This window comes from Gymnoscopelus braueri, assembly GCF_963280865.1.
Source record: "Gymnoscopelus braueri genome assembly, chromosome: 18".
NCBI classification, from domain to species: domain Eukaryota; kingdom Metazoa; phylum Chordata; class Actinopteri; order Myctophiformes; family Myctophidae; genus Gymnoscopelus; species Gymnoscopelus braueri.
In genome coordinates, this window is record NC_137618.1 from 42,063,641 (window position 1) to 42,091,554 (window position 27,914).

General features: G+C 42.6%; 1 protein-coding gene across 2 annotated transcripts in view; it reads left to right on the top strand.

Moving 5' to 3' along the window:
• erbb4b (erb-b2 receptor tyrosine kinase 4b) overlaps window positions 1–27,914 on the top strand; it is a 549,356-nt gene that overhangs the window by 382,174 nt on the left and 139,268 nt on the right. For both annotated transcript variants that reach the window (XM_080456958.1, XM_080456959.1), the window contains exons 7-12: window positions 2,723–2,864; window positions 9,649–9,762; window positions 11,752–11,878; window positions 14,084–14,157; window positions 21,522–21,612; window positions 25,898–26,097. In XM_080456958.1, coding sequence (XP_080313084.1) covers window positions 2,723–2,864; window positions 9,649–9,762; window positions 11,752–11,878; window positions 14,084–14,157; window positions 21,522–21,612; window positions 25,898–26,097 — 748 coding nt within the window. The remainder of the gene's footprint in view (window positions 1–2,722; window positions 2,865–9,648; window positions 9,763–11,751; window positions 11,879–14,083; window positions 14,158–21,521; window positions 21,613–25,897; window positions 26,098–27,914) is intronic.

Genomic DNA, 27,914 nt, shown 5'->3' on the forward strand with positions numbered 1-27,914 from the left:
TACAATCAGACAGACGCATATTAAAACACAAGCAAGCCTAACTAGACTATAACTAAGTAAGTAAGTTGTTATAAGTTAATTTTTAACCATTGTTTTAGTTGTCCTTTCCTTTAGTGTAACTAGGAGACAGTTCCAATTGAAGCATCCTTTGATGGAGAGGACATTTTGTCCAAAGGTGGTCCGGACCTATGTGTCACGTCCAGTGTCTCTTTTTCTATCAATGCTCTTCCCTTAGAGCAGTGGTTCCCAAACCTTTCAGGCTGCGACCCCCCAGAATAATCATATTTGAACTGGGGACCCCCCACCCTGACAAGCACTTGGAATTATAGGCATTCAATTTGACTCGGTTCCAGAAAACAATGTGAAAATAGCCGAACTACAGATCGGCTATTTCCACAATGTTTGCCTCTTTCTCACGTAATATTTGACAATTTAGCCAATTTGGTCTTAAGAAGGTCATACAAGTCATTAAATTGTACCTTTAGAGATGTGCAGATACCCTGCATACACTTATAATGTATGTTGGTTACTTTGCTTACTGTTGAGTGAGAAAACAATGTTGCACATTAAGCTAATCATCTGGGACCCCCCCCCAAAAAAAAAATCATTTGGGGACCCCCCATGGGTCCCAAGTCCCAGTTTGGGAATGACTGCCTTAGAGGAGGGGGGGCCAGTCTGTGTAGGCATTTATAGATACAACAAGCTTTATATAAGCTGTAACATTTTCTAAACTTAAAAGGTTATGTACTAGGTAGGTTAGGTACTGTGATCAATGTGTGATGGTATGAGTTAGGTACTTAGGTTTTCTATCAAATACATTGATGGCTCTCTTAAAAAGCTGTTCCAGAATATCTGGTGCATAAAAAACTGAGCACTGGGGACATAAAGCGCAGACCTGTCCCAGATCTGGATGATACAAGATCACTAAATGTTTTGGCCCTGAACCATTCAATCCTTTATAAACCAACAGCAGGATTTAGAAATCAATTATTTGACAGCCAGTGTAAAGATCTAAGAACTGGAGTGATATGCTCCACTTCTCAAGCAGCAGCAGCGTGGTTCAGAATGAACTTGCAGCGGTCTGATCAATTTTTCAGGGAGACCTGAAAGGACACCGTTACAGTAGTCGAGTCTACTGAAGATAAATGCATGGACAAGTTTTTCCAAATCCTGCTGAGATGTAAATCCTTTAACGATTAAAGGATTAAAGTTTAATCCTTGATATATTCTTGAGGTGGTAGTGAGGCTGACTTTGTAATTATCTTAAAATGTGAGCGACTGTTGAAAGTCAGGTCTGAGTGAGTCCACATGGCTGCACCAAGAGTTCTGTGTAGGGTTGTGGTATTTTAACATAATCGAATGAAGCTAAGCGTAAACACTGACTTTGCACTGTAAAATAAGTGTCCCACAGCTTGTCTTGGCTAGCCTGGTAAACCCTCCCTCCGGAAATCTCATTTCCATTTGATTTCAGGAGTGAGTCTGGCCTGATCCGCCTTTCTGTATTGGCTGTGCTGGAGTTGGGCGGGAGTAATACCGTTGACTGGCAACCCCTTCAGCCAATGATAATTTTTCCCCTTCAGCCAATCAGCAGTTCACCAGTCTAATGTGACGCAGCGAGACTTTTGAGACGATCCATGCCCAAAATGGGTTGCCTTATTCGGATACATGGGTGTCACTGCCCGCCCCTACCGGTTCTCTACATTTTTATTTTTAAATAGGCTTTGTCATGATTAATTGACCACATATATGAAGTTAAACAACTAAATTCTATCCAAACGATATCTTATAAGTAAATTCCGTGCCTCAAAATAGAAGTTAGAGAGCTTTTTGAAGTAAAAAAATTGCGGAGAAAATAGCGCACAAGAAAAAGATGGCTGCCGTTCGTGTTTTGGGCTCACTCGAACTCGCCACCTGATTGGCCAACGTAAGCTGTCAATCACAGAACAATGAGCGACGACGCTGATTGGCATACACAGCCAATACTGCAGAGAGGCGGTTCATGCCAGACTCACTCCAGGAATCAAATAGAAATGAGATTTCCGGGGGGAGGGTTTACCAGGCTATGTCTTGGCATGACTTAGGCTCTTAACAATGGGATGAATTAAACAATGGTGCATTAAAAGAAGAGGGCATGCAGCTCACTTACTAAACGAACCATTAAGTCTTGTTCTGTTTATGTCTACTGTAGGCGCGTAGCAGCTCGCTTTAGAAGGGTTGATATGCTGAGCAGCAATAAATGACTAACCACTATAGTGTTGGTCTCTCGTGTGTGAGCGCCAGTGTAGCCATGTCTGCTTATAAGCGACTTTGGGCTTGTTTTTCTGTAAAGTCGCTTGTAAGTATTGGTTAGTTGTGGGTTGTGTTTTTTAGGCTTGTTTCTGAAGTGTAGTTGCTTATTTTGGGCTTGTTTACATATACGTCGTACATTATTTTTCTCTCGCAAAATCTGGCAACACCGGTGAGCACCTTGATGTAATCTATAGTAGGACTTGCACTTTGCAGTGCTGTTGGCTATTACGCAGGCTGCCATATGTGAAGAAAGAAACGTCAACCGAACGCATCAGTCATGACTTTGATCGTTTAATGCTACACTATCAAAAGGCATACTGTACTTCAAGAGATTAAAGCTGCTCTCTCTCTCCCCCTCTTTCTGTGTTTCATGTGCATGCATGATGAATGCCTACATGTGTGTGGGTGTGTGTGTGGGTGTGTGTACGTGCAGGCCTGTACCAACTTCAATGACAGCGGAGCGTGTGTGACCCAGTGTCCTCAGCCCTTTGTGTACAACCCCACCACCTTCCAGCTGGAACACAACCCCATGGCCAAGTACACCTATGGAGCCTTCTGTGTCAAGAAGTGTCCACGTGAGTCTCGCGCACACAACCCCTGCACGCACGCACGCACGCACGCACACACGCACACTACCAGTGATGGAAAAAGTACTCACATGTTTAACTTAAGTAAAAGTATCAATATACTGCAATGTAGAAATACTCTGTTACAAGAAAAAGACTGGTGGTTTACTTGAGTTAAAGTACAAAAGTATTGGCAACAACATTTTACAAAGTAAAAGTACTCATTGTGCTGAATGTCCCATTTCACAAGTTGAAAATGTATTTAAAAAATCATTTGAAAATAGCTGATCTATAAGCTCACAATGCGTCGCATCGCGACGCATTGTGAGCTTATAGATCGGCTATTTTCGAATGGCCGAAAAATATCTAGGGCTGAAGTGGTTCATTTGTGTTTGTAATAATAATCAAAATCTACAAAGTAATAGTAAATAAAGTTTTCATATAATTGTGGTGGAGTTAAAGTACAATATTTTCCTTTGAGATGTAGTGGAGTAGCTGTATTGAAAATTGTAAATACTGAAGAAAGTAAAAAATAACCAAATAAAAAAAGTACTTGAGTACATGTACTTAGTTACTTTACACCACTGCATATTACACACACAAAAACAAACACACATCGTCACTGTCAGGCAGAGAGACCTTGAATGTCAAACTCTTTCTTTTACGCTAATCTGTGTTCCAATGGATCCATTGTAGTTATGATTATTTAGTCACAAGCTGGAGTTAATACAGTACCTTTCATTGGTAAGATATTTATAAAACCCACAGACGGACTTGACCACTCTCAACCTGGCGTCCCGTCTTGGTGTATTTTGGGTCTATCGTTATAGGCGAATTTGTTCAAAATCCCGCGTCAGATCACGACACGTTGTAGTTCGGCTATTTTTGCTACTTTAACGTGACACTCTCGTATGACGAAGCAGAGTATTTATTTACAAAGATTTATATATTTTTTTTTTATATGGAGATACTAGGTTTCTGCCCGACAGCAACGAAAATACTGTATGCAACAGGTACTTTATTCACAATGGACTTTCATGTGAACATCTACAAGCGTACAGTACAAATGCACACATTAGGACATATCTCGCACACACACACACACACACACGCACACACACGTACACGTACATAATCGCACACACCGCAGGACAACAACAGATGCACTCTCCAATGTATAAACACCTGCTGAAGATACATACATAATGCAACACCGGTCTTCACTGTCTGGCTGCACACGGTTATTAATGCATAACATATTCACAACAGACTTAAAGTGTACTTAGCCTGTTTGCTCTGCTGCTCTGGTACATCAAGCTGTACCCCCACGCCCTCCCCCCACACCCCCCCACGCCCCCGCACTCAGGGTGAGGGTCAGGGAGAGTACGGCGGTGGCATCTGAAGTTCATCCGCTCCGGTCCCCGCGCGGGGGATCCTCTTACACGCCGTGCATTATCATTAGGCTGCAGCCATTTCCATGTTCCTCCTCTTGCTTGCGCTCGCCTGCTTTGTTAGGAAAGACTACGAAACCTACATTACTGTTATGCTGAGGTGTAAATGGTGCATTTACATAACGCCTTTATCCAAAGCACAAGCTCAGTGGCGGTTAGAGTGTCCGCCCTGAGACTGGGAGGTCAGGTCGGGGTTCTCCCCCCCCCCCCCCCCCGTACCAAAGACTCTAAAAAAGCTGCCCTGCTTGGCACTCAGCATTAAACACTTTGGCATCAACAGACAAAATAAATAGTAAAACCTCTCTGCTTCTCTCAGTTCTCTCTTTGTCTCCCCCCTTATGTCTCTCTCTCTTTTACTTTTATCTCTGTCACACACACGCCCAGTCACTCTCATTCTCTTTTAAAAGGCTACTGTAAGGCCCTGTGTCCACTGGGCTTTTTTTTCTCGGCTGAAAGCGCCATGGCGCTCGCCTGGCAGCGCTTCCAGCCGCCTGAGTTGAAAATATTGTAGTTTTTGGCAGATAGCGAAAAGCACTGCACATGCATGCGAGAGCGGCGAGCGCAAGGTAAATCCCCAGCGCAATGCCAAGCTTCTGGAGTGATTTTCTTTTGTTGTTTTCTCCTCCCCCCATGTAAAGCGTCTTTGGATACTTAGGAAAGCGCTATAGTAGTAGCTAAGTAGTTTAAAAATCACTTCCTTGTTTTACTGGGAGCCAGTGGAGAACTAAAATAGGAGTGAAGTGTTCAAACTTGGCTGGAGTGTAATATGTGAGATGTAATACAGTAGCTGTTTTGTCAAGCAGTGCATTACAGTATTATCACGTTTACTGGAAATAAAAGCATGAACCAGCATTTCTGAATCAGACTGTGTCAGAAAGCATCTAACTGTAGATATATTTCTTAGATGACAACAGTCAGTCTTGGAGATATTATGTGCTTCTGAAAGTTAAGATCTCCGTTCAAGTTTTTGACACGCTCACAAGGTTTTACCGACAGGGGCGATGGCAGGGGATTGAATCCTGTGCCTCAATGACTTGGGACCCACTGAAAGAAACTCTGTTTTCTCATTGTTTTGTCTGTAAAATAAAGACAAATGTATCAAATTAAAAGTGAGTAAACAGAGAGTGTGTCCTATACTACATCATTGGTTAGAGGAGAGGAGAGATGGGAGACCAGGAGAAAAACAGAAGAGAGGGAAGTCAAGGACAATAAATGAAAGTGGAGCGGAGCAGAGTAGAGCGTACAGGCGGGTCATTAGCAGTGTGGGTCAGTTGTTCTTCTATGAACTGAAGCAGTGTGTGTCTATAGGACCTGGATGTGATGTGACATGACTGGGAGCATTCAGGAAAAGCCAGCCTTCCTGAAACGTCTTATGCGGCCTTTGACCTAAGCCTGTCATTTCCTACCTCTCTGGAAAGAGAATGGAAGACAGAGACGAACCTGCTCTCTCTCCAGTCCGAGGGCTCTCTCTGTACAGTCACATCCTTAGTGTTAATTTAGCCCATTCAAACTGGCAACGCATCTGTGTAACCACTTGAACCATTATTTCATTATATCTACTATTCAAAAATAGTAGATATACAAGCTCATAGCGCGGCACCGCTTGTAGATCTGCTATTTTTGAAAAATCGTGAAAATTTGTGCAGATCTTTGAATATATATTTATTTTTAAAGCGAATATTTCTTTCACTTCTGGGGGTCCCTGGAATAACATATTTTGAGATGGGGGTCCGTGGCCAAAAACATATCATTTTGGGGGTCCTTGACATTTGACAGTTTAAGAACCACTGATTATAGCTGATTACGTTTTTTTCAGAAAACTGTTAGGATTTAGAGGACTTTTTTAGAATCCCCAGAAGCAAAGATTTGAGTTACGAATGTTCACTCAGTGAGCTTATCTGCTATTTTTTAATAGCCAAAGTATAAGATAATGGTTAAAGTGGTTAAAATCTAAAATGACAGATGCTTTTCCTGGTCTTAATAAACAATTTTATAACCTGTCATCACTACTTTGGGAATGTCATAATGCGAAAACGTTATTTAGAAGAAAATAATTTAGAACAAGCTTTACAACGCTTTGCATAACTTTGCTATTTCTGCCGATCTGCTCCTTCATTTCCAATAGGAAGCCCAGAGATCTCAGGGTAGTAATGTGAAGACCAAGAAAAAGGGACATAACGGAAGACTTAAATTAGGGTCTTAATTGCAGTACGATGGGCCGCATTTCTTGGCCTGGAAAAGAACATTTAGTTTGATTTAAGTGCGTGCGTGTGTGAGTGTGTGCGTGCGTGCACACATGCGTGCGCACATTAAAATGAGTTTCTGGCAACGTTCCATCTCAAGAACTCGAGTGTGCGATGGCTTAAAGTGGTTGCTGAGTGGCCCATTGCAATGTTCTGATCAGTTGATTATTTCTCATCATACTGCAGATGAAATGGATTCGCAGTGCAACTGTTCCCCTTGCGTGAGCCAGGATGTCTAACATCTAACAGCCATAATATGAGTTAGAAATAACCATTTCTAACCAGACACAGACAAATTTGTATGGGTTGCGAGTAAATATCACAACTTTTCATCAATTAAAAACAATTCCAACATTTTTCTAAAGTATTTCATAAATACAATTTAAACAGTTTAATAATTCCCACAAATAAATACAAAACAAGGGTCAAGAAGTAGTGAAAATAGCAGACGTTCAAGCTCACAACGCGGTGCCAAGCGACACATTGTGAGCTTGTACAGTAGATCTGCTATTTTCACTAGTTTGGGTCTTGGGCAGATGTCTCATTTGGATCTTGAGCTAAAACGTTTGGGAACCACTGGTTTAAGACATGCGACTGTGTGTCGTCTTAGTACCATCATGTGTATTCCGTGTTAAGTATAATCTTCACCTTGAAGGGGTTTATTTCCCAATAATGACTGCCTCATTGTACATTATCCTTGCTTATTACACGGCTACTTAGCAACAAAATCAATAATTCATACGAAACATTGATTTTAAAATGAGACAGGCAGAACATTGCACTGCTACTGTATGCAGAAATCAGCCAATCTGTCAATCTGGCCAATCAGAGATATATACTGTATATTCAACAAAGCTGTATAATAAAATATGTACATTCTTTACAAAAATATTGACAAAATAAAGTCAGGTGAAGTAAAATATATATATATATATATATATATATATCCCATTTCATATTACAGGAACAATGTGCTTCAACATAAAAACAAAATTAGGTAAAAATCTAACATGACAAAACATATAAGATAGGAACATGTTTATGCTAAGACAAGGTAACCAAGTATGTACAGTAGTTAGTATAGGACACACTCTCTGTTTACTCACTTTTAATTTGATACATTTGTCTTTATTTTACCGATAAAACAGTGAGAAAACAGAGTTTCTTTCAGTGGGTCCCAAGTCATTGAGGCACAGGATTCAATCCCCTGCCATCGCCCCTGTCGGTAAAACCTTGTGAGCGTGTCAAAAACTTGGGTGTGATGTTGGACGGAGATCTTAACTTTCAGAAGCACATAATATCTCCAAGACTGGCTGTTGTCATCTAAGAAATATATCTACAGTTAGATGCTGCCTGACACAGTCTGATTCAGAAAAGCTGGTTCATGCTTTTATTTCCAGTAAACGTGATTATACTGTAATGCACTGTTTGACAAAACAGCTATTACAGCGACTCCCATCAAGTTTGAACACTTCACTCCTATTTTTGGTTCTCCTCTGGCACCCCGTAAAACAAGGAATTGATTTTAAACTACTTATTATTTTGAAATCTATAATAATATCAAACATGTATATAGCGTTTTTCTAAGTACCTAAAGATACTTTACATGGGGGGAGTAGAAAACAACTTCATTAGGACAAAAAAACACCAAGAAAAGGCTAAGACTATGGAATAAAATCAATAAAAACTAGAAAAAGTGCTCCTCGGAGCACAGGTCTCCGCCAGGTCAGGTAGGTTATTGTGGGCCAGCAATGTTCAGAATTTGCCAATCAGGATGGAATATAAGAAATCGGACGGAACCATCTTGATCACTTGACTATAGAGATAATGTGTACTGATTTGCATGATGTTTGGACAAAATATGTAGGAGTAATATAAAAAATAAGAACCGGCCTCCTGCTGGCGCTATAATAGGGCAATGTGAAAAGGGTGGCGTTTGTTCTTCAACGTAGTGCGAATGTGCGTGCAAAGTTCCACCACAATCGGACGCTGCGTTCATGATTTGCGGCATTTTGTTCAAAACGGGCCACTCCTGCAAACTTTAGATGTCTTGATCACATGACTATAGAGATCATGTGTACCGATTTGCGTGAAATTTGGATAAAATATGAAAGCTTAATCTCAAAATATGTGTTTTACATAGGTCGGCCTCCTGGTGGCGCTATAAAAGGCTAATGTGAAAAATGCAGGGCAGATGTTATTCCTTGGCCTCTAGGGAGTATGCGTGCAAAGTTTCACGCAGATCGGTGCAGTTATAGTTAGACATGCTAATTGGCCTTTTATAGCGCCACCATGAGGCTGATTTGAAAACGTTCAAGTGGTATTTGTTCCTCGGCCTAGTGGGAATGTGCGTGTGAAATTTCACGGAAATCGCAAGCTGCGTTCATGATTTGAGGCATTTTGTTCAAAATGGACCAATCCTGCAAACTTTGGAAGCCAACCTTGGCCAATCAGGATGGAATGTGGAAAATCAGACAGATCCGTCTTGATCACATGACTATAGAGATACTGTGTACCGATTTGTGTGATGTTTGGATAAAATCTGTAGGAGTAATACAAAAAAATGGGTTTTGCACAAATCGGCCTCCTGGTGGCGCTATAACAGGCCCATGTGAAATATTTGGGGCAGAGGTTCTGAATTGGCATCCAGGGAGTGTGTGTGCACAGTTTCGCAGCGACGGGGCCAACGGTGCCTGAGATTAGCTGTTCACAGACAGATGGACGGACGGACACACGGACACACAAACGGACACACGGACACACGGACACACGGACACACGGACGGACAGGGGGTAAAACATACTCTCTCGCCATGCCTTTCGGCCTGGCGGAGACAACAATGGAATGGTGAGACGGAGGGGTGTAGTTAGCTGGGGAAAGCCACATTGAAAGGCGGTTTTGAGAGCGGTTTTGAAGGTATGAAGGGTGGGGGCTTCTCTGAGAGTATTGCGGGCAAAAGCCCTATCGCCCCAGGTACGGTGAGGACCTCAGGGAGGTTGGCGTCACCAATGAATAAATGGCTTAGCTCCTCCCTATGTAAGCATTTGGGGGAAATAACGATAGCAGAACTAATTTAGTAAGCCTCTAATTTGTTTGCAGATAACTTTGTGGTGGACCAGAGCTCCTGTGTGAGAGCGTGTCCCAGCAACAAGATGGAGGTAGAGGAGAACCGCATCAAGATGTGCATCCCCTGCACGGACATCTGCCCTAAAGGTAAGCCACTGTAGGCTACACCAGTACAAATGACACTCTTAGGCCAAATTAGCCACATTTTGGACCCTTATAGCGTCCCTTTTTCGGGCATGTCATAATAACTGAACCTTTTTGGGTGAAAATAGCAGATCTACAAGTTCACAATGGCTTCGCTATGCCTTGTGAGCTTGTAACTATGATGAGCTTGTTGAGATTTGGTGTAGAGGGAAGAAAGGAGGGGGGCCAAGTACAGACCTCTGGGGGGGAACCCCGGTCAACAAAGTTTAAGGGTTTAATTGGTTCACACTCAGTATTTTTGCTGCGTACAATTGCCTTAGTGTAGCGGTTAGAGCAGGGGTCTTCAACGTGTTCAGGCCAAGGACCCCCTAGCTGAGAGAGAGATGAAGCAGGGACGCCCTCTATATTGTATAAAATTGAGTTTCAGATTAACCTTTTTTTGTTTACTCGGTCTGCTCTTCTTTCCCTCTACACCTATGCCTCTTTGCCAAAAATAGCAGATCTGCAAGCTCACAACGCCTCGCAGCGCGAGGCGTTGTGAGCTTGTAGATCGGCTGTTTTTGGCTAAAGTTCTCCTCAGAAAAGGGATGGTATTATATCACACAAAGATTCGGCGGACCCCCTGTAGTAACTCTGCGGACCCCCTGTTGAAGACCCCTGGGTTAGAGCATATGCCTTTCATGTGTAAGGTTGTGGGTTCGAAATCTGCCTGGGGTTGACGTCAGCAAGGGCATGCGGTCGCTAAGGGTTCAGATCGGAGCCAAGTCTCCTGCAGGAAACAGATGACGACAATCGCCTTTCATACTGCATAGCATTGTCATGGATACCAGTTTTGGGGAGGCTAGTCTCGCTTTAATAGCGACATGATCAGAGACCTCTGTGTACTGATATGTCTGGAGAAATCTAAATCCAATGTAAGGGTTACATCTCAACCTGTGGGCTGGGATTTTGGGTATAGTTAAACATTTAAAATAAACTGGGACTGGGATCACTTTTGATATCCGATCCGTGACCATAGAGTTATCTCAACAAACATTATGTCTAGTTTTATTAAGACCAGCGTCCCTATAGTCTTCCATAGCTTGTAAAGCTACAGAATGCTCTTAGACTTAGAGCATTATGCAGCTTTACAAGCTACCAGTTGCTTACATTACACACACTGAAATAAGTTGAACTGCAGCAAAACTACCCTCAAGAGAAATATAGTTGTCCTAACTAAAACAATTACCATGTGAACATCTGCCATGTAATCAAAAATGTTATTGCAACAATTATCATACAACATTAAGGCAGATGAATAAAAACGAGATTAACTTGTTTATCAATAAACAGGAGTTACCCTCAACTGAATATGTTTACTGCCAAAAGAAAACCCTCTTCATCCATTGGCTGTGGATGAAGAGACAAGAAAGCAACTCATTTATTTTCCTGCCCAAAGTTAATGTAACACTGAGGATACTACTGTATGTGTCCAGCCACCAAGTTGTGTTCCTGTACGGTAGTTAACTGCTCTTCAAAATGACACAAAATCAATTAACTATACAGTATGAAGAAAAAGAGAAATCATTATGCAAATTTGCATTAAGTTGAACGACCAGCAAACTGCTGCAAAATGTATTTAGACTTCAGTTTTGACTATAAGTAGTGAAACTGTTCCCCACCCCAATATTGAATACCACAAAACTTCAAATGTGTTTATTTGTTAATGTGAATTTGGATGATTCAAAACAAACTGGGAAATGCACACGCTTTCATGTGAAACATGTATGTATCCAAGTAGTTATTCGCAGCTTCTTTAGGTAGTATAGTTACTGACAGGCTTCTGTTTGTTGTTCTTCTGTACCTTTATATTTTTGGAAACACACAAAATTGCCCCTGAGCTCGATTCTAAAAGACACAACTGTGTACTTTTGTTACTTATGTTATTAGTAATCCTGTTCTGTGTGTGTGTGTGTGTGTGTGTGTGTGTGTGTGTGTCTGTGTTTGTTCTAGCCTGTGACGGCATCGGTACGGCCAGCCTTCAGTCGGCCCAGACCGTGGACTCCAGCAACATTGATAAGTTTGTCAACTGCACCAAGATCAATGGAAACCTGGTCTTCCTCATCACCGGAATAAAAGGGTGAGAATTGATTGGACGGCTAGAAGCAGATCATAGTTGATTGGACGCCTAGAAGCAGATCATAGGAAGTGGTAGATATTTACTTGTGCCTAAACATTCACTGTACAATCCTTAGAGTTAATTTAACTCTGAGAGTGTCCATTTGGTTACATTTGGACACACTCAGAGTTACAAATGGATACATTTACTAAATGGTGCATTTATATAGCGCCTTTATCCAAAGCGCTTTACAATGTGCATTACCTTCACACACACATTCACACACTGACAGCAGAGGAACCCATGCAAGGCACCAACCTGCTCAGTGGGAGCAGTTAGGAGTTCAGTAGTCTAGCCAGACAACTATTCCACAATCTCCGAATGCTATTATAGAGACCTCAATCTATATAATAGCATTCGGCCGCTCTACCTCCTGAGCTACTAGAATTGTGTATAGCTTTCCTACATGATAGTCTATAGTTATATTAGAGTCTCACACTGTGACAGCCACACACTGTAATATTCTGAGTAGCCTATCGATGTCATGTTAATACTAATCTTTACACTCTCCGAGTGGTATTTACTCAGGTTTTTGCTTGGCAGTGCATGTGTTTTATTTCTTATCGTACTCTTTCTTATCTTATACTAACACTGAGGATTGTATTGCGTTCAAGCCTGACCTCATAGTCCAAGCCCATTGCAAACTAAAATCCGCTTGTGCAAAGACAACCAGCCAGACATGGCCTAAACGCTCAAATCAAATAAATGAATAACTTCATTATTTTACAATGATATTGTTTTAAATATGGTGCTTGATCCGAACCAGATCAATTAAGAGATAGCGGTTAGGTCCCATTGGGCTCTGGCTCTAAAAAAATTAATAAAATAAAAAATCTAAAGTCACATTGCTCCCTAGTGTGTCGTCCACTTGCAAATGTTAATGAAACCTGCTATTGAGCATACGTGCTAAAAGCCTGAATGTGAAATATGCACTAGGTTTGGTGTTAAGTGGTTAAATGAATGTGGATGGAGCAAGCCATGGTTTGCTGGTGATAAGTGGGTGACTTTGCTTGAGAGTGGTACTGTAGATTGGACCAGTAAGGACAGTGCTATACTACAGATACTAATAAGTGGAATGAATTACAGTGAGGAGTGGATGTGCTCTTTGTAGATGTTGTGAAGAGGAGATTTTGTCGTGTACAGTACACACAGAGGTTGGCAGAGTGGCCTGAAACTGTAACCATGTAAAGTATTGCTACTTTAAAATAATGATGACTCAAGTAGATGTAAAAGTCGTCATCCAAATAGTTTACTTGAGTAAGAGTAAGGAAGTCTTTAGTGAAAGGACTACTCAAGTACTTCATATAAGGTCTTTTCATTATATTCAAATTGTTCCTTTGTTTTAGCATTTTACCAGCTCTCCTCTAGGACTTGCACTTTTTGCACTTTGGTAAAATTTAGGTCAGTGAAGTGAACAGACAGACAGTTCCCACAAGTGCAGATAATTATGTTTCTATTATTTCTCTATTCTGTTCTGTTCTGTTCTGTTCTGTTCTGTTCTGTTCTGTTCTGTTCTGTTCTGTCCTATTTGAATCAAGAAGGGTTTTTTCCAAAACCGTTAGTGAAAGTGAAAGTACTAGTGTAGTCTAGTCTGTATATCTCTATCTAGTGTAATACAGTCTCTGTTTCTCTATTAGTCTAGTGTAGTCTGGTTTGTATTGCTCTATCCTATTCTATTCTATTCTATTGTAGTCTAGTCTAGGGTAGTCTATTATAGTCTAGTGTAGTCTAGTCTGTATTGCTCTGTTCCGTTCTACTCTACTTTTGTTATTTTCTATTCTGTTTTGTATTCTATTGTTGCATTGTTGTCTTCATGTCTGGCTGAGTGTGGATAATGGTGGGAATGAGTGGACCCGCTGATTCTGCATTGCCTCAGGCAGGTCATCTGAACCCTCTGGCTGTTTCACAACACAGAGCCAAGACAATCACAGCACGGCTGTTCAACTCTTTTTGTAAAGCAAAACAATCCAGTGCATTTATGTTTTATCAATGCAGTACAAAAATGCTAATTCTCTCAATCCCTTTAAAAAAAGAATGTTACTTCTTTTATTCAATACATCTCTCTGCAAATGTCTTCCATGCACGAAACTATGCACGGAAACAAATCTCACCCACTTCTTTACTTCTGTAAATGTGACAATAAAGCTGATTCTGATTCTTCCACAGGGACGTCTATCACAACATCGAAGCATTGGATCCCGAAAAGCTCAACGTGTTCCGCACCGTTCGTGAAATCACAGGTGAGCAGTGTGATATCAGAACGGGAAATGAGTTTGTCTCTCGTTGAATGTAGCTGAGAAGGCTCTCGGAAATATCAGGTATTACCCAGTAACTTATTCATAAACATAGTGTTTGTGCCCGATCACAATGCATTATTCTTTATGATTTGTTATGTGTGCATCGACATGTACGGTGCAGCACATTATGCACAGTGTGTGTGTTTGTTGGAGCCCACTAGAGACGACCCGCACCAAGGCGTTGGACAGGCAGAGCAAGATGAATATAACATGAGTCTATCTGTCTCTTCTCTCTCTCTCTTTCTCTCTCTCTCTCTCTCTCTTACACTGATCCCTGGAGGGGGGGGGGTCTCTAGCCTTGAGTCCCAGGGTCCCAGCCCTCCCTTCACGCACCATGAAGAAAGGAACCGAGACACACAGAGCAGTTCCTCTTTAACCACTTGAACCCCATGCATCCCTATTCTGCGGGGGGATCATTCGCCAAAAATAGCAAGCTCACAATGTGTTGTGAGCTTATGGATCGGCTTTTTTTTGGCATGGGGGGGGGCCTGGTCCAAGTTGTAACTCTGGGTCTGTTTTACTAAGAATAGAGGGTCTAACCCCCACAGCCACCTCACCCGCCATGCTACCCCAATCATGCTGTCCGTAGACTCATTCTGACATGAAACATTTTATATCCCATTAAAGGTATTCCCTCCCCCCTTTTTTAATTCATTCTCCGATTTAATATGACATTTTCCCCCTAAGAGCGTACGGTTAATCGAAAAGTGTTAAATGACGACGTGTTAAAAACGAAAAATCACCCACATTGACGTTGCAAGGTTTTTTGCGCGTGGCGAGCTGAGGAGAGGTTTGAAGGGTTGGTGGCAAAAAAAAACGCATACCTGCCAAGCAGCTCTCCACCACACCCGCCCCCCCCCCCTTGCCTCTTCTTGGTCTTCTTGTCGCAGTCACAGATGCGTATCGCCTCGTGTCACCTCTCAGAGCTGTCAGGGTGTGTGACGTGTCTACCCAGCCGTCAGCATCCTCCGTGACCCAGAGGTTATGGCTCCCTGTGCTCGCTGCGGCTTTTCAAATAAAGTGTGGTGCAGGAGGAGAGATCTCTCCTTACAGTATATACACCTGGCACACTCCTCTCTCTCTCTCTCTCTCTCTCTCTCCCTCCCTCCCTCTCTCCCATTCACCTCATTGTTTTCCTCCCCCCCCCCCCTTAGTTCTCGGTGCCAGCATTTATTTTGAAAATATGGAGGTCATGAGGTCAAGTCAAAGTGTGTGGGGGGCGATCCATCCAAGCAATTTTTCATTTGAGTTCCCAGCATTACAGCTTGTAATCATGAACCCTAGCGTCACTATTCTGGGCCAAACATTTGGCGAAAATAGCAGATCTAATTTATATATATAGCACCTTTATCCAAAGCGCTTTACAATCTTCATTACATTCACCCGTTCACACACGGAGGAAACTATGCAAAGACACCAACCTGCTCATTTGGGGCAAATAGGGGTTCAGTGTCTTGCTCAAGGACTTATTTGACTCTCGGGGAGCCCGGAAACTAACTGGGAACCTTCCGTTTCAAGCAGCCATTTGACCTCCTGAGCCACTGCTGGCTTCTTCCCTACAAGCTTCTGAGCTTGTAGATCTGCTACATTTTGTGTAAAGGGGAAAAAAAGAGGGGTCTTGGTATAGACGCCTGGGGGACTCCGGTCAATGAAGTATATATGGCAGGGGTCGGCAACCTTTTTGAAATGAAGTGCCATGTTTTTATTTTCTAAATAGTCAAGTTTAATTAACTTTAAACCACCTAAAAATAAAATATTTCCAGCAGATTTTCATTGTCCATAAATATAACCAACCTATACTGTATCTCCCAGACTCCCTTCCGAGTCATAGTTTGAATGAATGTAGAATTATTTGCAAGGTGTCATTTGCATATAGTACAGTGAGAAAGGGGACTTGATTCTTATTTTATTACATTCAAAAAATACAATAGATTTTAAACCAAAAATCCTCTCTTTCACACTTATGCCAGTGAGCCAGTGATTACCCTCCCCTGTGCCAATGTTGGCATGTGCCTAAGGTTGCCTACCTCTGATAGAGGGTTTAAGTGGTTCAACCTCCTGGTCCTGTGCCACTGACCCTCACACACACCAGTAAGAGGCTCCACACTGATTTGCCTTCTGCATGGATGGACCAGTAATGCAGCTCTGGGCTGGAACCTGATCCCCTGCTCTGTTGCTCCCTTCACTTTGCTTTTACTGCCTATAGAGCCACAGAGATAGACAGAGAAAATACAAAGAGAGAGACACGGAACACGAAAGGGAGTTACAGGTTCAGTGTGGATTTTCATCTCACGTATATACAGTAGATCTTGGAGGAGTTCATACCGGGTTCCCAGTGTGTTTTCCCTGTGGTGGATACATGCATGGATCTCTGTGTGTTTTCAGCACACGTGCATGCCAGTGTCTCTCCTCCCACGCTCCAAGCCCGATTCATACTCCGTCGCAGAGCGTAAATTAGGCTTCACAGTATAGTTCTTTTGAGTTTTAAATCCCAGCGGGAACTGCTTCCATGAACGTTTTGATGCATGGGGTGTCTTCATCACAGTCACACAATTGAGAGTGGTTTCTACCTTTTTAAAAAGCCACAAGCAATTTAGATTAGAAATATCTCCTTTCCTTTTCCCTGGCAGTATTGCAAAAATAGAAGGAAAAAAAAGACGTGATGAGAATGATTACATGCTTAAATGCATACAATACTGTATCTTAAGAATCAACACTTAACTCAGGGAACACCTTGAAATGTGAAATTGATTGTGCTTTTAAGCAGAGTGGCTTTTTGTGTGATCTTTTGATTTCATAAATGCCCAAATGTGCCTTTCTAGTTTTTATAATGCTGGAGCAAGGAAATGTGGATAGAAAATCTCCTTTCCTCTTAACTCTTTCAGTGCCAAGAGTATTTTCATAAAGTACTCCCCCAGTGCCAGCAATTTGCGTTTTTTTTTGTTGTAATTTTTCATTCAAATAAATGATCTGATTGGGTTTTTAAACCCATAATACAGTTCTACCAGTAGAGAGCAACAAATCGACACATTGATGACCTCGCTGGCTCATTCGCCCCCTCCCAAACAGGCTCACGTCATATCCGGTCATAACCGGATGTTGACATTTTCGACAATCGTTGATCAGGCTAAATTACGATGCAATACACGACTACGATGACTGATCGTCACCCAGACCAAAGAGAGTAGACGTGGACCTCTCCGTTCGCTTTTTATACCGTGTGAAAAACCGTGACTTTCCCTATTCTGGCCGAAAATCACCGGAGAAAAACAACGTGACCCGGAAATGAATTTTTTATTTTTACATCCGGCTCCGGGTGAGTCTGAAGGAGTCAGGAAGCGAAAGTGATCATGAAAAATAAACAGAATAGCGCGACCACAGTCAAAAGTAAAAACTTGGGATTTCTCGTGCTGGCACTGAGGGTACTCGGGAAAAACTCGGGATATCTCGGGGCGTGGCACTGAGAGAGTTAAAGGAGAGAGAATGGAATCAAGGAAGCACCTCTCTTTAGCTTGTAGAACGGTGGTTTTCAAATGTTTTGTCACCACGGCACACTCATGGGCAAATCCAAAATCTCAAGGCACCTTAACCACTTGAGCTTTATTTTATACTTCCTCATATGTAGCCTACTAGGTGTCATGCATACAATTGCCTTTTGTCCAACAGGCTCCCAAGCACACCACTGGCTCCTCTTGCCAGCAGGATTGTGATCTCAGAGTCTAAGGTTCTCTGGACATTGTGTTGTTCAGGTTGACCCCGTTTGCTTGTTATAGGCCATTGAAAATAGCATGTCTCGCCAAAATGACATGGAGAAAAACACAGGAGGCGAGATACAGGCGATTTCCCAAATATGTTAACCAGGAAGTGAATGCAGGACTAAATCTTGGGATCTCGTGATCTCCTGGTTCTGTGTGTGTCTGGGGATGAAATGGTCACTCATGTGTTAGCGAAGAGTGCCATCTACAGTAGTTGAAACACCAAAAAAACACAAAGTCGTCAAAGTCGTCCTTGGCAGTCTGGGCCTTTGGAAAAAAAGTCGTCAAAGTGGTCCTTGGCAGTGAATGAGTTCATTTAGCTGTTTTTGCGTCGCACCCTTGTACGACAAAGTATCAAATAGGTCTCAAGTCAAGCGGTTTGTAGGCTAAAATCCCTTTTCAAATTTCAAAACATGGATTCTTCAATCTTTCTCCTCGGCTTGACTGTACAGACACATCAGCGAAGTGAATCAAGCATGTCCATGAATGCCATGATGGTGAATACGCATCACGTTTTAAACTGCGCACGTGTGCGATTAATTTTTCACGGGATATTTGACGATGGTGACAAGTTCTAACCTACACGGGTTACGGCGTGTGTGGGTGTAAACGTTGTTAGCCTGGCAGCTTGTTAGCACCTAGCAGCAGCTTGTTAGCTCCATTAAGAACTTGAGGATAACCCTCCCCCCGACTGTTCCTCACCCCCTCCAGCTACCTTCCCACTCCAGTCAAAACAAACAGCTTGCTTCTTATCAATTGATAGCAGGGATCTGCGAGGTTCCCCACCACTCCTGCTTTTGTCATTAAGGCAATTAGTGTCAGCCGCTACAGCGCTAACGATCCCACGGCATGGCAGCCGGCAGGCTAATAGGGCCCTCAGCCGCCTAAATAATCCAATGTGGAAGAGAGGCTGTCTGTACTGACTAAATGAAGGCTTACTGTAAATGATACACACACACCCCACAGGAGGGGAATCAAAACAACAGCTCGGCGTGTTGTTTGGTTGCTAAGGAAGACACATTGTTTACTGTCTATTGTTTACCTGTGATTGTATTTAATTTGTCTTCATGCTTCCATTGGGGGAATATCTATGTAGCTGCAATAATTGGCCCTCTTTGGATCGGCGTGACGCGCCGAAGTTCGGTACTCGCGTTCGTCTAGATGCCCCGCAATTACCCGAGCGCTTTTGTTACACGTCTAACACTCTAATAAGCGTTTCCTACAGACCTGCTACGGCACGCCTGGGAGCGGAACAACAAACAGTGTTGCTGATGAAATGATATATCCTATGTGTGTGTAGGGTAGGGGGACGCGCATCATGCCGATGTGATGAAGCAGCGCACTCTTTCTTTAATTAAGCCTAATTTATACTCCTTCGAATGACGGTGTTGCTCGCCGAAGAGGACCGATTTTGAAGCTGACAGCGTTCAGTGATGCGCGCGTTATTATTTTTAGGCTTTAAAGGGATTTTTCACTTTCAAAAAAACTTTGGGTCATTTTATCGTCTACTCAGGCTTTTGTGAGCCCCCCAGACCGTTTTTAAGTTGCTTGATTTAGTATTTAGATATTTGATAATCATTTTATCAGACACGCCCCCTTCCTATACAAACCCATTATAACTTCAAACTCCATTTTTAACCCGTTAGATTCATCAAAAACACCCGTCCTTGGTTCTGCTGACTCACCCTGCCCTCCTAATTTGTGAGGGGGCCGTGGTTTTTCAATTACTTTTTTCATTTATTTTATTAAATTTTTTTATTTTATTTTATTGTTTTATTGTATTTAATTGTTTTCATTTTCCAAAAAAAATATTTAAAATAAATGAAAAAAGTTATCAAAAAAACACGGCCCCCTCGCGTATTAGGAGGGCAGGGTGAGTCACCAGAACCAAGGACGGGTGTTTTTGATGAATCTAACATGTTAAAAATGGAGTTTGAAGTTATAATGGGTTTGTATAGGAAGGGGGCGTGTCTGATGAAATGAATATCAAATATCTAAATACTGAATCAAGTAACTTAAAAACGGTCCGGGGGGCTCACAAAAGCCTAAGTAGATGATAAAATGACCCAAAGTTTTTTTGAAAGTGAAATATCCCTTTAAAGTCAGAGCAGAGTATGAATTACGCTTTACCCACACACATCTCTCACGCTCATTATGAATAAATCATAAAGGCAATCAAATATCAGACACTTGATTGAAATTCATCCTGCCTGCATGAGGCCTCCCTCAACATTAAAGCGGTTTGTGTTATTTTCTGAGGTACCTGCTCCCCTAAACTCCACTTCTCCTTTCTCCAGTCTCCTCTGATCTCTCCAGTCTCCTCTCCTCTTATATTTTCCAGAGATCCGCTCACATACTCTCATCACTTCGGCCGGCCATCTTGTTTGTCCTCTGATGCCTGCGCTTTGGTCTTGCACCCCTCAACCCCCTCCCCCCCCCCCCCTCCTCCACCCGCGCCCATCTGCTAAATATTTAATCTTTTCCAAATACATTATTGAAAATCCTAAATGAGCCACGGCCCGTTCTCTCAGCTTATTCGTTTTAGTCTCCTGAATGATTCAACAGGCAAAGAGCTGGCCCATAAAGGAAATGCAAAAATATTGATAATATCAAACTATTACCATTATCATTATGCCCGACACATTAGTGGAGCGTTTATCTACATCCTCAATTTATAGTCTCATCTAGCCTATTGTCTGCACTCTGTATGCAGTTGATCTTAGATTAGGGACCGTCATCATAACTAATCCACTGTACTTTGAAAAACACCTCTGTTTCGCAGCCTGCTGATATTGTATCGTAGTTCCTCACAGGATTCAGGCTGAGCTGCATTCAAATGAGATAACAGCAGCAGATAACAGCAATATGTTTGGGAATCGTTGAAATGGTGATACAAGCTTCAAGCATGACTTTCGGTGCAAATCATCTTTGGAGGTCACTCTTCGATTTTGCATTTCTTTGTATCTTTGCCTATACTTTTGTGATGTCAATCACCAAATCACCAAATATTATACTCCCATAGTATGCTTCTGAACATTTTCAACAGGAGTTAACATTTATAACTATCTAAATCAAAACATTTCAAAAACACGCCTGGTAACGTAACATTTTCTCCATTTCTGGAACATTATAGCAGTGGTTCTCAAAACATTTTAATTTCAAGGACCCCCAGTTTGATATATATTAGACCACGGACAAATGTACATGCACACATGAATATGTACTTAGACAGTTCACATACAGCAATATACGGGCAGCATACCCTACTGCCTACTATTTAAAAGTAGGACCCTTGCACACACCTTCAAGCACCTCAAAGTGTGCTATGATTAATGTAAATGCTATGCAATGTTTCTGTCTATTTTACTTTCTTGTTATACTCAAGTGTGTGTGTGTGTGTGTGTGTGTGTGTGTGTGTGTGTGTGTGTGTGTGTGTGTGTGTGTGTGTGTGTGTGTGTGTGTGTGTGTGTGTGTGTGTGTGTGTGTGTGTGTGTGTGTGTGTGTGTGTGTGTGTGTGTGTGTGTGTGTGTGCACGTGCCTCTGCCCATCCAGGCTTCCTGAACATCCAGTCTTGGCCTGAAAACATGACAGACTTGAGTGTTTTCTCCAGCTTGGCAACCATCGGGGGAAGAGCGCTCTACAGGTACAGTAACCTGTACATGGGTGGTAACTGTCGGGTGCCAAACCTTATTGTACATACAGTATGTTCAAAACCATTCATTTTGATTTTCCAAAACCATACATTTTGAGAAACATAAAAAAATAGGATGGATGGCTGTATGGATGAGCTCTAGTTTGAGTGAGCCAACCCCACTTTGAAATGTGTGGGATAACAGGCTTCACATTCCTGACCTGAGTCAGTAGTGTAAAGTAACTAATAAGTATTATATATATAAGTACATGTAGGCCTACTCAAGTAGTTAAGTACAATTTTGAGGTATTTTTATTTTCTTCAGTATTTCCAGTTTTCAATAGTTTTACTTCTACTCCACTACATCTCAGAGGCAAACATTGTTCTTTTACAATACAATATAATTATTCGATTTTTTTTGTTACTAAGTTACTTTGTCGATCTTGATTATTATTACAAAACATACGCTAACCACTATACATTTCGGCCATTTGAAAATAGCCAATCTACAAGCTCACAATGGGTCGCATCGCAACGCATTGTGAGCTTGTAGATCTTCTATTTTCAAAAGATTTTTATACAATTTATACATTTGAAAACTTTTGAAACGGGAGATTCTGCATAATGAGTACTTTCTACTTTCGGTACTTTAAGTACATTTTGAGACCATTACTTTTGTACTTTTAGTCAAGTACATTTTGAATTCCAGACTTCTACTTGTAACGGAGTATTTCTACATTGTGGAATTGATACTATTACTTAAGTAAAAAAATGTAGTACTTTTTCCACCTGAGTGCATATGTAGCGGTAGTGGCTAGTCGCTCAGCCAAGGGGGAATTCCCCTTTAGGCTAGCTAGTGGATATTATGTTGGCTTTCCACACTGGAGACCCAGGTTCGATTCCCAGGTCTTACACATTATGTGGAATACAAACCATTATAGTATGTTTAAAAGTGATTTTCTTTTTTTCAATTCAAGCCTAATTTTCCATTCTATACAGTATGTTTGCAGGTTAACCACAAAAGTTCACACGTCCAAGTGGATAATAAGCTAATAAGGTCATTTTGCAGTGGGCTGTGATTGGTCATTGAACATGCCAGAGTGTCATCTTAGCCTAGTTAATCATGGCCAGTCAATGCTCCACCACCCACTAGCCATGGAAGGACAAACTAATTATAATGAGTGAGCTGACGGCAATGACATCCATTATCTCCCCTACTTGGACACCTAACCCGGCTACTGACACACTCACTCTGTGCGTGCGTGCGTGCGTGCGTGCGTGCGTGCGTGCGTGCGTGCGTGCGTGCGTGCGTGCGTGCGTGCGTGCGTGCGTGCGTGCGTGCGTGCGTGCGTGTGTGTGTGTGTGTGTGTGCGCGTGCGTGCGTGCGTGCTCACATGCACATGAGGGAATGTTCTGTGTCTAACCCCAACACGCTGCACAGAAAACATCAAAATGTTCCCAAAATTGCATTCACTTGAAACACCTGAAAAAGTTTATAAGTGGTGTCAGTCACTCAAATTGCTGGATCTCCCGATTGTTGAATAATACGAAAGAAGGTATGCCCATTTGAATATATCATTGCTGTCGGGCAGAAACCACTCATCCACTAATTCTAACCTTTTGTGTTTTTGCGTAAATGAACGCCCTACTTGATCATACTACAGCGTCACACAAAAGCATCAAAGTAGCATGTTTACACCCAACAGAAACTATATATAAATTCAGTTTCACTTAGGGATTAAATGTCTTGCTCAGGGAGACCGGCACCACATGCAATTGCGGGGGCGGCAATGTATCATCTACAGCCATTTAGGGTATAGGCATTTGAAACACACAAGCCTTGCCTGCCATTGTAGGTGAAAATAATAATCAAAAATGTACAATGAGTGAAAACAGCTCATCTACAATCTCATGTCAGGATGCAATCTACACTGTGAGCTTGTCAATTGACTGTTTTGTCTATTTGGCGTATACGACGAAGTACAAAGCGCTTAATGTGCTTAAAACAGCCCAGTAATCGCGTATAAATAAAGGTTGGAGCATGATCAATGGAGCACTGAATGTTGGTGCAGTTGTGTGTGTGTGTGTGTGTGTGTGTGTGTGTGTGTGTGTGTGTGTGTGTGTGTGTGTGTGTGTGTGTGTGTGTGTGTGTGTGTGTGTGTGTGTGTGTGTGTGTGTGTTAGGGCAGGGTGTCATCCACCTACAGACAGAGGCACCGGGCGGCCCACACTACAAATTACGGCCTGCCATGTACCCCCTCCCCCCATTCTCTCAGGAGGTCGACCCCGCTAACATCCCCCCTTCCTCACCCCCTGACAGCTCTGACACCAGCAGCCCGGGCTGCTGTCACTCCACCACACACTACAACAAGCACAGGGTGGACGGGGTGGAGAGGAGGTATAGAGGAGGGAGAGGGAGGTATGAAAACAGGAACAGGCTTGAGTGAAAAACGTATTTTCTGTTGTCGCTGTAGGGCGGAAACCTCTTATCTCCATATTCTACATTTTTGTGTTTTTTTTTGCCCGTAAATGAACACCCTACCACGTCACACAAAAGCATTAAAAGTAGCAGATCTACAAGCTCGATTTGAGCTTGTGGATCTGCTACTTTTGCTGTTTTTGAATTTGAGCGGTTTTGGACATAATGAGGTTTCCACTCGACAGAGACGGTTTGACAATTTGAGAGAGAGAGACAGAGAGAGGGAGAGAACCAGAAACAAAGAGAACAGGGGTGAGGCACAAAAACGGAGGAGGAGAGGGACGGAACTGTGGAGAAGTCTAGAGAGGAAAGAAGGATGGTGGTGCGGTGCATAGGAAGAGATGGAAGAGAAGGGAGATAAGGGTGAGAGAGGTGAGATAAGTTGGGGTGGCTGAATGGAGAGAGAGAGAGAGAAAGGGGGCCATAGAGAGCTCAGCTGTTATTCCTGTGTGGCCTTTTACTAAGTGGGGAGCTGTCTTCTTGTTATGTTGACTGTCCTTGTCTGTGAAGGGGTGTGTGTGTGTGCGTGCGCGCATGTGTGTGCGTGTGAGTGTGGAAAAGCTAGAAAGAGAAAAAGAGAGGAAAACAATTTTTTTATAGGAATAGTGAGTCAGAATCATTACATGGTTGTTTAATAAGTACCCGACAAACACATACAAAACCTTGCCCAGATAATACCTTGTCCTCATTCATTCTTGCAAATCCTTATAAAATGAAGTTCACCGCGTCATTTCTATTACTGCCATTATGGCCTCATCATGTAAAGTGGTTCATCATGTACTGTACCTAGTCTCTTCAGCCACACTGTTGACTCACACAATGTTCAAATCGTCTCTGTCGGATGGAAACCTCAGATGTCCAAAACTGTTACTTTTCGGGATTCAAATTCAAAAGCAAGCAGATCGACGAGCTCAAAACACGTCGCTTCATGCTGTGTTTCGAGCTTGCGGATCTGCTACTCTTGTTGCTTTTTGTGTGACGCCGTAGTATGATCGGGTAGGGCATTAATGTACGAAAAAAACACAAAAAGTTGGAGATAAGAGGTTTATGCCCAACAGCGACGAAATGCTTCCGTCATACAGTCTGTGCAACGGAAGCGCTGAAAATAATTTGGGAGAAAAGCGGATCCCCAGCCTCCTCTCCCACTTCTGTTTAGTCTTTGCAGTAGCGCAAATGTGTCCCCATGTAAATCAAATTGATCAAAGCATAATATAGCTTGCTGCTTATGAAAATATATTATAAAGACCCCTTGATGAAACCCTTGATGTCAGCTCGCTCCAACAGCTGTTTAATGTGTGTGCAGACTTCATTGTAGAAATCATAGCTTTTGTTTCCAGCGCGTCACATCAAGAAGAGGAAGATGTCCGTCAAAGCCTGATTGCACCACCATCATTAAGCTGTTGACTGACGTGCGTGACACCCTGTTTAAAGTGGAAGGGACATGATTTGACTGCCTGACGTTGAAATATGACAGCTGGCATAGAATTGAGTACAATGGGCTAAAATAATACAACACTGGTCCCCATCGTTCAAAACTTTGCTTTGATTGGACCCTTCCCATCTTGGAGACTGGATTGGGTCCTTGTTTGATTTCTCTTCTGATCTTGCTTCATTATCCTCTAACTGTATTACTTCTCTCCCCTCTGATCTCTCCATCCTATCTGTCTGTCCATCATCTATATCCCACTGCACCCCTCTCATCCCTCCTTCTGTCTTCCATGTCCTTTGACTATTGAAACATCCTCCCTTCCCCTCTCCTCTCCTCTCCTCTCCTCTCCTCTCCTCTCCTCTCCTCTCCTCTCCTCTCCTCCATATACAGTGGGATCTCCCTGTTGGTGCTGAAGCAGCGGGGCATCTACTCGCTGCAGCTGCAGTCTCTGAACGAGATCAGCGCCGGCAACGTGCACATCGCCGAGAACAGCCAGCTCTGCTTCTACAACACGGTCAACTGGACCAGCCTGTTCCGTGACGACAACCAGAAGGTCCTCATCCGCAACAACCGCAGCCCACAGGACTGCTGTGAGTCTCTACAGTATAACAAATACCTTAATAATATGGGGTTTAAGTCGTTACGGATATTTCCACATGTCCTCTCATCAAGTTGTAAACTTTGACATGAGGGGGAGGCGGGGCCTTTATGTTATTTGCAGAGTCCTCTAACGTAGTAAGCGTAGGAATCTTATCGCCCTGCTCGGGCGCAACCATTTTTCTAACAGCGAATAATTAAGTGTTTAAATTGTGGCTATTTACGAACGTAACTTGGTTTCATCACTTTCAGATGTGATCGTTGAATTAATGATAAAAAGCCCCCCAAAAGGGTTAGGGTTAAAAGTATTGTATGTGCATTTGAGATGACGGAGCACCTTCTAGATTTGCCGGAGCTCAAGCAGGCAGGTATACTGGAGCTCGGCTCCGGTCCGCTCCGGCACAAATTACTCCCCTGCCTGTGGGTCTCCATGACCCCTGGTTGCTAAATGTTTTCTCTGGGACTATTTACGCCGTTTGTCCATTATCCCTGGCAGCTGTGTCAAAGAGTTGTGCTGTTGACATTGTAAAGTCATAGCTAACAACTGCTCTGGAGCACAGCGAGCTACAGCCCAGCTCAGGGCCAAAGGCAGGGTGAATGCACTTTAAGAACATGCCGTTTGTTTAGCACACAGTTTGAAAAGATTGGCGGTGTGACGAGCCACTCGCTGAGAGGCTATCCATTCACACATCTTGTAGGCTAGGTATGCATTTACCCTGTGAAGGAGTGAACTGTGTCTGTTGGTTTTGTGGTTTTTGCAAGGAAACGACCAGAAAGACCGTATTTTTTCAGCAATGTAATGTTGCTGCTCTCTATCACCCGAGTGACCATTTTCATTCTCTACTCACACAGATCCGGAGATCAAAAACAGCTGTATCTTGAGTACACTTTTTTTGCCCTGTATTTTTGGTATTTTCAACATGCTGTTACAAGGCAAGGGGCAGTCGCGGTTGGATAGTTTTTTCTCTGGGCGACGCACACTGATACCGTTTGTGTTTACAGTTGAAAAGGTAAAAAAAAAAAAAAGTCGCTGGCAGTGGGCAAACACAGACAGAAATAAGTCTGGCAGTGAATGAGTTAATTTACGAAAAAACTCGAAATGTTAAAGTATGGAGATAAGAGGTTTCTGCCCGACAGCAACAGTGTATATGACGTACTGTAGCCTTATCCATGCTGACACGTCTTATAGCGTTAGTAAGGCGTGATGGACGATTTCAAACCACAATCCTGTACACGGTTTGGTGAGAAAATTAGGGGGAAAACGGGAAGCTAAAATAAGCTGCAGGGGGGCTTTTAAAAACCTGATTCCAAATGAGAAACGCATACCACTCACTGGTGGGCTCCCATCTCTGCCCATGGCTACATGCTCGCGTCTGGAAGAAGACAGCCACACGTCTACCCGCTATTGTTAATTACATTACTGTCTCTCACTTGGTTTGTACCAAGACATTTCACTGTCTTTCTCATTTGCACAGAAAGTTCAGAAACTGCTTCCATAATTGTTTTCTAATTACACTAATTAACCAGCAGTGCCAGGCAAGGGCACTCTACCGTTACCGCCATATAACGAAGGGAAATAATTTTTTTTTTTAAATTACTTTAAAAAAATGTTGTATTCTGTCACTGCCAGCGGTGTTGAGGAGCATTATTCATTGATGTATTCCGTTCATTAATGAGCCAGTGTTTGCATTATTGAGGCGGTCCCTCCTCATCTTCTCCGACTCTTCTCCCCTGGGCACCTGTTCACCATCATACACACTCTTATACACTTTGCTGACTTTCGGGGGCATAGAAAGAGACACACTCAACT